Below are 9280 nucleotides of genomic sequence, written 5' to 3'. Positions count from 1 at the left end.
TCTCGCTCTCTCTAGCTCTCGTTCTCTCTCTCTCTCTCTCTAGCTCTCTCTCTCTCTCTCTCTCTCTCTCTCTCTCCCTCTCCCTCTCTCTATCTCTTGCTCTCTCTCGCTCTCTCTCTCTCTCTCTCAAACACACCCCAAAGACCACGGAACATCACATAAGAAATAAGCAGAGTGCCCACAAAGCAGAAAGTAACAACACATTGAACAAGTGAGAAGAACCGACTTACTTAAGCAGCAAACACAGAAGCACACAGCACACCATCTCAAAAACTTACAGCACATTAACTTACAGCACACAAACTCACAGCACATTAACTTACAGCACACTAACTTACAGCACACAAGCTCACAGCATATTAACTTACAGCACACAAGCTCACAGCACATTAACTGACAACACACTTGCTCATAGCACACTAGCTCATAGCACATTAACTTACAGTACATTAACTTACAGCACGCTAGCCCACAGCACATTAACTCACAGCACACAAGCTCACAGCACATTAACTTACAACACACTTGCTCATAGCACGCTAGCTCACAGCACATTATTAACTTACAGCACACAAGCTCAAAGGACAGTAACTAACAGCACGCCAGAAGATTAGATATTACAACAAGAGAGTAACAAACACAAAAAAGAAGGAGGGTGGATAAAGACGATAGACGGTTTCATAGGAAAGAAAAAGCAAACTACACCAGAGCACCCGCCAACCACCCACTTACTACAAATCTATGGACATCTCACACACACACACACACACACACACACACACACACACACACACACACACACATAACTCTCAATCTGCCACACCTTTCCCACACAACCCTCACCCCGTACCACAGACATAATCTGTTGAAATTATTCACAGACAACTCGATAGCCATTTAAGGTCGGTACCAAACGTAGACACACACACAACGAACTGTGCACAAGTTCAATACTAGCTGCTCTTAGATTTTTTTGACTACTGTTGGCAGCTCAAATAAATGTCAGTAAAAAAGAGAAAAAAACACTACTACAAAACAAAACATCACTCTTACAAAAGCAAAAGTAATTATTATTATTATATTGGACCTGCAAATCCTACAACAAAAAAAAGAATTAATAAAAATGACGTATATGCATAACAAGAAGTTTTTAAAAAAATTAATAACACATGGAGAATGCCTAACAAGAAGTCAAATCCTTAACTAAAAAAAAAACCCAGACAAAATAATCAACATAACTGTCACACGACAAGAAATCAATTTTTAAAGCAAAGATCAAATAATTAACAAAACGGCAAAGTGGAAGGTTGGAAAATGAAAATATTGTGCACCGTGTCAAAAACACATTATTTGTGCCCTAAAAAAGTATGAAGCGAACGTTAGAGGAGAGGGGGGAGAAATTCTATACAATTTGAAACTGAAGATGCAAATCAAACAATCAAATTTCGCTAAACAAGGCCCACAGGCCAACAAAACAAAATTGTTATTGAACCGCACCGTTATCGCGTGCCACAAAAGCTTGCAAGTAAGATGATGTGTGTCAGGAGGAGGAAGAGGAGGAGGAGGAGGGGAGAGGGGGAGAGGGGGAGGAGGAGGAGGAGGAGAGAGGGAGAGGAGGGGGAGGAGGAGGAGGAGGAGGAGAGAGGGGGAGGGTTCCCTTCACTTTCTTACTTCCTTGACTTTCTCCTCATTCTAAGGGAAACGTTTTTCCTACACGTGCCGCAGATTTGTAAGGCGATGACGCTGCTGAGGGAAAACAACAACAACATCACGACCAGTGGGAAAAGTTTATTATATCAGCTCGGCAAACAAGAAAGGAAGTGGATATTTATACGGCAGGCTATCGAAAAATCAGAAGTGATAATTCCACGGCACATAAATTCAGCCAATCAGAACATCCGGTCTATTTATAATTAAGCCTATAATCTCTTTTCCATAATTAAGATACCCGTATGTTTAGTTAACAATGTTTATCCTTTGCTATCATTTTGTGTATTATGGACAATGATGAAATGTTTTGTGTGATTGTAACGAGAGATTGTATATGCAGAAATTTATTTTGTGCTAGCAAAATGGAGAGAAGACTTGTTTTGTTTTTTTCCAACTGTAGGGTGCCCATTTGCGGATGGGATCGGGTCGGGTCAGGTAGGGATGATCACCCGATTCGTCGCCTGGAAAACACACAATTCTTGCTTTGATACACTTCAAGCAGAGCCTATGCCGTCAAAATATCAATTCCGATCTTTCGACTCAAGACGGCATACCGTATAGGTATCACTTCCGATGTTCAGAGAGCATGCCGTGGAAATATCACCTACGATCTTCAGACAGCATGCCGTCGAAATATTGCTACCCAACAATAAAACATTGTTGGAATTACGAGAAGATCCTAACATAGTCATAAAGTAAAATCCTGTTAACCCCTCCAGGCCCATGCGTGTATATTTTCAGCAGCGCATGTACCTCCAACCGTCCCAAGAGCGTATATTCTCAGTTTCGGGGGGGGGGGTACCGAATTTGCGCAAATTTTCGAAATTGGTAAACATAATAAAACTTTAATTTTCATAGTATTTGTTCATTTACCTTTCAATATTGTTCTATGTTTTTATTTAAACCTCATAACAAAGTTACTACATCATTTTTTACAATGCATGCCTCCTTTTTCTGAAATACTGCTGTATTGGCTGTGACTGGGGTTAAGGAATGCACAAAAATGGCTAGGGCTGGAAGGGTTAAGGGCTGGAAGGGTTAAGAAAACTCGCAAACTTAGAAACCAACATGAATGTCCATCCAGTTCAGCGGAGGCCACAAAGGAATGTTACAAAACTACCGCAATGAACAACATCATGAGCTCACACCCAGTTCGGAAATACATGCAGTCACACTTGAGCTAACAGCCACCTGTCCAACACAATCACTTGAATCAAACAACCACTTCCCACCTCTTGTTTTAGTTTTAGTAAGAGTTTTACGGCACTTTACAACACAACAAAGTCATACTATAAGTGCCAAAGATTAGAGGTGTTACAAGAGAGTAACAAACACAAAAAAGAAGGAGGGGAGATAGAGACGACAGATGTTTGATAGGAAAGAAGGAGGGGAGATAGAGACGATAGATAGATGTTTGATAGGAAAGAAGGAGGGGAGATAGAGACGACAGATGTTTGATGGGAAAGAAGGAGGGGAGATAGAGACGATAGATAGATGTTTGATAGGAAAGAAGGAGGGGAGATAGAGACGACAGATGTTTGATGGGAAAGAAGGAGGGGAGATAGAGACGATAGATAGATGTTTGATGGGAAAGAAGGAGGGGAGATAGAGACGATAGATAGATGTTTGATAGGAAAGAAGGAGCAGCTTCCCCCTCTCGCCTTTTTACAACAATTTTACAACAACACTGTCAAAGCCACCCATGTGTCTATAAAACAACCACACATTTCTCCACGACAATGGATGGCCGTTTTGAACAATTTCGACCGTCCTCGATACGACGCCGATGCGCTGCTGACACTGCTCACTACTACTACTGACGTATAACACACTCAAGATGTCTGGCATCATTCTAAAACTAGCCATACGTAAAAAAAAGCAGTCAAGACGTCAAAAGATATTTGATTGGAACAACAAAAGAATACTTCGAGAAAACATAAAGGATGGCAAGATTTTTTTCTTTCGTAGCCTTACGATCTTTCCTCTCCAACAAGAAATCTAGAACAAGTCCTTACGTCGGCTGTCAACATCAATAATATGGCAACAATAATATATATATATATATGCAAAGCTTTCTAAACACATCTACTAAGTCCAAACACACGCTCATCCATGCACAGTAACACAGCAATATTTCACACCAACCGCAACAGAAAAATAAGTTTTCACACAAGCATAGTTGACATCTGCTTGCAATAACAACAATGCATGGCTATAAACAGCGGTCGACAAGCCCTGTCTGTACTTTGTTAGGTCAAGACTCGGAAACACACATTATATCAGTGTCGAGTGATTGGTCTGTACGGAAGTAAATTGGCCGCAAGCTAAAATAGATGACATCAATATTAAAATTTGCGTTTTGGAAATAAAATCAACTGACTTAATTTAGATCTAGCTTTGATTCCAAATCTGGAGGAGTTCCTCTGACATTAGTATTATCAAAATTAAAAGCTAAAACAAGCATCCTCAACTTTTCTGAGAGATATTTTTTGGATCTTGAAAGTCTTTCTGTCTGAAAGAGAATTTGTAAATTGTGAAATGGTATAGGTTTGTCACTCCTATCAAAACTATAAAAGGTCATTTAAGAGGCGGAACCTTCGAGTTTAACGTCCATCTCCGGAAGGACCGAGCCAAATGGGAAATTGGTGTAAAGTGCCTTTCCCAAGGACACAACGTCGGACCGAGCTGAGGCTCAAACCCCCGAACCCGCAATCTCACGATAACCGGTCCGGTAGCCTAACCACCACTCTACCAACGCCACAAATAGAATTTGACTTGCCACCCAGAAATACAAACACGATTAATCACAGGAGGTCGAATTGTGTAGAAAAACTCTGGCCCAAGTAATCACAATCATTATGCAGACCCTGGAAAAAGTCGGGAGAGTGCATTCATTAGGTAAGGGACCACACGCCTTAAAACAGCACGGGTCTTTGCTATGGCAGACTGACGCAGGACTCCCCCCCCCCCCCCCCCCCCCCCCCCCCCCCCCCCCGCCCACACAAGTGTGAAGCAAAAGGGGGGGGGGGGGAGTCCTCAGACACGGGTGTGTATAATCATTGTGTAGAAAAATAGAGAGGGTTCTAGAGAATTCTAGAGGAAAAAAATAAAGTCCAACATTTCAATCTGTTGATACAAAAAGGCATTAAGGCAAACAATGGTGATGGCATTCTCTGCGTGTCCGCCGTCGCCGTCAGCTACGCACGCACGCACGCACGCGCGCGAGCGCGGATTTCAAGCACAGCCTCACAGACGAAACGGCACGGGCAACATCACATATTATCATCATTATCATTATCATCATTATTATTATTACACGACAGATGGCAGGATAGAGAGAAGAACGCATCGTGCGTAACAAATGACGCGTACTTATTCCACGGTCTGTCAATCAAAAGCGAGGACAAAAACAACGACGCGGGATCCTCATACAATCATAGCACTGCTCATTTCTGTAGGTAAAATATCATCTCTTTAGAAAAACCAAACACAGATATATATATATATAAACAGGAGCACATTGCTTTTGAGCGATTTTTTTTCCCCACCAACGTGAAGAAGAAGAATATGGATTGATCCACTTTTGAGCACCCCTCAGCCATCGGGTAAAGCAACCCCTTACAGATATTATGTGAGACATCATGGCGACATCAGGCACTCGGCAAAATAACGAAATCAAAGAGACCCAACATTTTTCAGCCAGTAGGGCAATTTTGATTTTAAAAATTTATTTTTTTTTAACTTAACACTTTTTACGTCCATTTAAAATCCCCATTTCTGGGTGGATTTTTTCTGAAAAACATTGATCAAAGGCACAAGAAATGTAAAAGTATGCAATTTCCAAGGAGACTCAAACTTTGGGTGTCGCCTAAATTCAGCGTCCATTTTCTTCTCGCGTATTTTACCTCTGTCACAGGCAAGACGCAGATATCTCAATTTCTAATCCAGGTAAATCGGTATTTCCCCTCATAAGCAAGACAAAAGAACCAGTTTTAATTAATTAAGAGAATACTAATAACCCTCATATGCCCCAAAAATTGACGAGCGCCTGACTCCACCGTGTGATGACACACAACATCTGTCCACAGTCCAAGGCATTCAGTCAACTATAGCTCTGACCCTAGAAGGAGGCGGTCGGTCACTCTTTCCGCTTGACCACATTGCGGGATCGCAACTGTTGAACGAAGGAGGAATCTTCCAGCCCGTTGTTGTTGATGCTGTTGCTGCTGTTGCTGCTGCTGCCGTTGCCGGTAGGTTGCACAAACTGAGCTTTCTGCTGGTCCCCCTCAAGCCCTGGTATATCATGCTTCACATCCTGAGAGAGAGAAATGCAAAAATACAGTCACCAATTGTCCGAGACAGCCACCTATTGATGGCGAGAAAAGTGAAATACAGTGTAAATTAGTCGATTTTAAGCACAAGGGGGCTATCCGGTAAAATGCTGTTTTGAGAAAATCGAAGGTAAAGTTTTTGTCCTTTGTTCAGTTTCTTTAAAAGACAAGGAGAGTTTTCTCTATAACCAAACAAATATACACACCAATGAAACCAAACTTTTCCTATAGGTAGGACAATCCCCACTTTTGGTGTAGGTCAAAATTTCTGAAAACCCCCGAAATCTGGGTTAGCCCGCTAGTCCTTAACAGCGACCAATTGCATAAAATCGCCCCCTATCATCGAGAAAAACGGTTGTCTAATACAAGTTGACGCCTAAGACAGTATCATTATGATTTTTATTATTTTTATTCAAGGGATAAACAAGACAGTAATCCTTTGTACAGGTCATTTTCTTTGTAAATAAATTGCGTCTCCTAAATAAGCCTAGAGTTGAAAGGGGGAGTTAAATCTATACAAAGACCAACGACCTGGAATTACATCAAGAGTCTAGGACGGGATAAGGAAAGGTGGATGAAAGTCTTTGTTTCTGGCCTACATCCCGCTGCAGGGTGAGAAAGGCAATGATGATGATGATGATGATGATGATGATGATGATGATAATGATGATGATGATGATAATGATGATGAAACGTTGAGCTATTAAACAAATTTAAACATTTTATATTGTTATTTTGTCTAAAGTTAAAACAAGACTCTCCCTCCTACCCTGCTTACCAAACAATAATGATGATGATGATGATGATGATGATGATGATGATGATGATGATGATGATGATGAAGATGATGATTTGTATTTATCGCACCTTTTGGCATTGTGACGTAGACGCGCGCACTTTGGTTACTATAGCTTGTAGTCATTAGATCTTACATCAATTTTGTGTATGTTCCTGATGACGCCCTTCACCGGGCGAAACGTTGAACCCTTATAAAATTTGGAAATTCTACAAGTCTCAACCCTTTTTTATTTCTTGCTGTTTACAATGATGATGATGATGATGATGATGATGGTGGTGGTGGTGGTGGTGACGATGACGATGATGATGACGATGACGATGATGATGATGATGATGATGATGACGACAACAACAACCAACGACCTATCTAAAACCTAAACCAGCTCATCCGTCCGGCCAGCACTGACCTTGAGGATGTAGAACTTGAGGCCCGTCCAGACCACCAGGCCCAGCACGCCGATGCCCCAGGCGATGGTGATGGGCGTGGGCAGCGGCATGGTCACCGTCTGCCAGTCAAACTTGAGCACAATCAGGAACTCCGTGATGATGATGGCCGCGATGAGCCAGGACTGCCGCCCAAACTTTTTACAGTTCCTAGAAGGGAGGAAGGAAGGAAGGAAGGCAGGGAAAATAGAGAGGTTTTTTTTAGTCTTAGTAAGAGTTTTACTACACTTGCAACACAATAAGGTCATATAAGTGCCGAAGATTAGAGGTGTTACAAGAGAGTAACAAACACAAAAGGAAGGAGGAGAAATCAGGATGATAGATGTTTTAGTTTTAGTAAGAGTTTTACGGTGCTCTCAACTGCATAAGGTCATATGAGCCCCAGAAGATTAGAGGTGATTCAAGAGAGTAACAAACATAAAAAAGGAGGGGAGATAAAAACGATAGATGCTTGATAGAATAGAAGGAGCAAACCACATCAGAGCACCTGTCAACCACCCACAAATATAGAGTTTTGAGTCGGAATAAAGAGAGAAACACATCGACACAATAACGGTCATATCGTACAGACAAAGAAGCAAGACAGAACGACATAAACAACAGAAAGAATGTTTCGTGGTTTTAACAATTGTACCCAAATTCTGTATCATTTATTGATTATTTTTTCAACATATACAATTTGAATTTGGGGAAAATATTTTTGGAGTTCATGCAACTGACACCACAGATTTAATCAAGAAAAAAAAAGCTACAAAAATTGTTTTTCAAAACTTTGAGCTTGCTTCATCTCAACAGCTGTCCGACAATATCTTCCAAACAAAGAGATAACGGTCACATCTCTTCAGTGTGAGAGGCAAGGAGCCTCACAACTACAGCGTGGTTCTCCAAAACTCGACATACAGTAAGTCAAGTTCAACAAGCGTCTCATTTCACCACGATGCCTCACACGTTTATAATAGAAACATGGCCCATTTATGTATTGTTATGTGCAGGCACTGAATAAAGAAAGGAATGAATAAAGAAAGGAATGAATAAAGAAAGGAAAGAATAAAGAAAGGAATGAATAAAGAAAGGAAAGAATAAAGAAAGGAAAGAATAAAGAAAGGAGTGAATAAAGAAAGGAATGAATAAAGAAAGGAATGAATAAAGAAAGGAAAGAATAAAGAAAGGAATGAATAAAGAAAGGAATGAATAAAGAAAGGAATGAATAAAGAAAGGAATGAATAAAGAAAGGAAAGAATAAAGAAAGGAATGAATAAAGAAAGGAATGAATAAAAAAAGGAATGAATAAAGAAAGGAATGAATAAAGAAAGGAAAGAATAAAGAAAGGAAAGAATAAAGAAAGGAAAGAATAAAGAAAGGAATGAATAAAGAAAGGAATGAATAAAGAAAGGGAATGAATAAAGAAAGGAATGAATAAAGAAAGGAATGAATAAAGAAAGGAATGCAAAAAGTTGGAATACTATTTTAATCCTATCCGTACGTTTGTGTTTTACTATCGTATATTCATACGACGTGCAGAACTCTGTGCCACCACTTTCCAAAGAGGAAATTTACTCGTTTATCCGATCCGTACGCTTTGCATGGCAGTCTGTCAAAATTATTTTTTGAGAGATACCGAAAGTTTCACAGAGATCTTCGTACTAGAAGTAGTCTAAAACTGTGAAGAATACAACCCCGGGGGGTACAAAATGACCCCCCCCCAGGGTGTATGGATAGGTTAAGAGAAAAGGCGACTTACGGATCGTCCAGATACTGGAAAACTTCTCTCATGGCGGCAGCTCCCATGAAGAGGAAGAACACGAGCCGACTGAGATTGAGATAGTGCTCCGGAGGGATCCAAAACACAAACTTGAGGTAAAATGTGTTCAGCTCCGCTAACAAAAACTGCAAAATAGGACCATGGAGACAGGCGTGAAAGCAGACACTAAGAGATTATATATCAATGGAGGAGATTATATATTAATGGAGGAGGACGAGGAGGGGGAGGGGGAGGG

General features: G+C 40.7%; 1 protein-coding gene across 1 annotated transcript in view; it reads right to left on the bottom strand.

Moving 5' to 3' along the window:
• Positions 1 to 5436: 5436 nt before the first annotated feature.
• The window catches only part of LOC101847939 (phosphatidylserine synthase 2), a gene marked incomplete at its 5' end in the record, with an annotated part of 17282 nt that continues 13438 nt past the window's right edge, over positions 5437 to 9280 (bottom strand). Inside the window, 3 exon segments of the mRNA XM_005092612.3 lie at positions 5437 to 6025; positions 7247 to 7433; positions 9025 to 9170. Of these exon segments, the coding sequence (XP_005092669.2) occupies positions 5849 to 6025; positions 7247 to 7433; positions 9025 to 9170 (510 nt within the window).

The sequence above is a fragment of the Aplysia californica genome, unplaced genomic scaffold (genome assembly GCF_000002075.1).
Source record: "Aplysia californica isolate F4 #8 unplaced genomic scaffold, AplCal3.0 scaffold00049, whole genome shotgun sequence".
Classification (NCBI taxonomy): Eukaryota; Metazoa; Mollusca; class Gastropoda; order Aplysiida; family Aplysiidae; genus Aplysia; species Aplysia californica.
The sequence above is the reverse complement of the archived record's forward strand: the minus strand, read 5'-3'. Positions and strand labels throughout refer to the sequence as shown.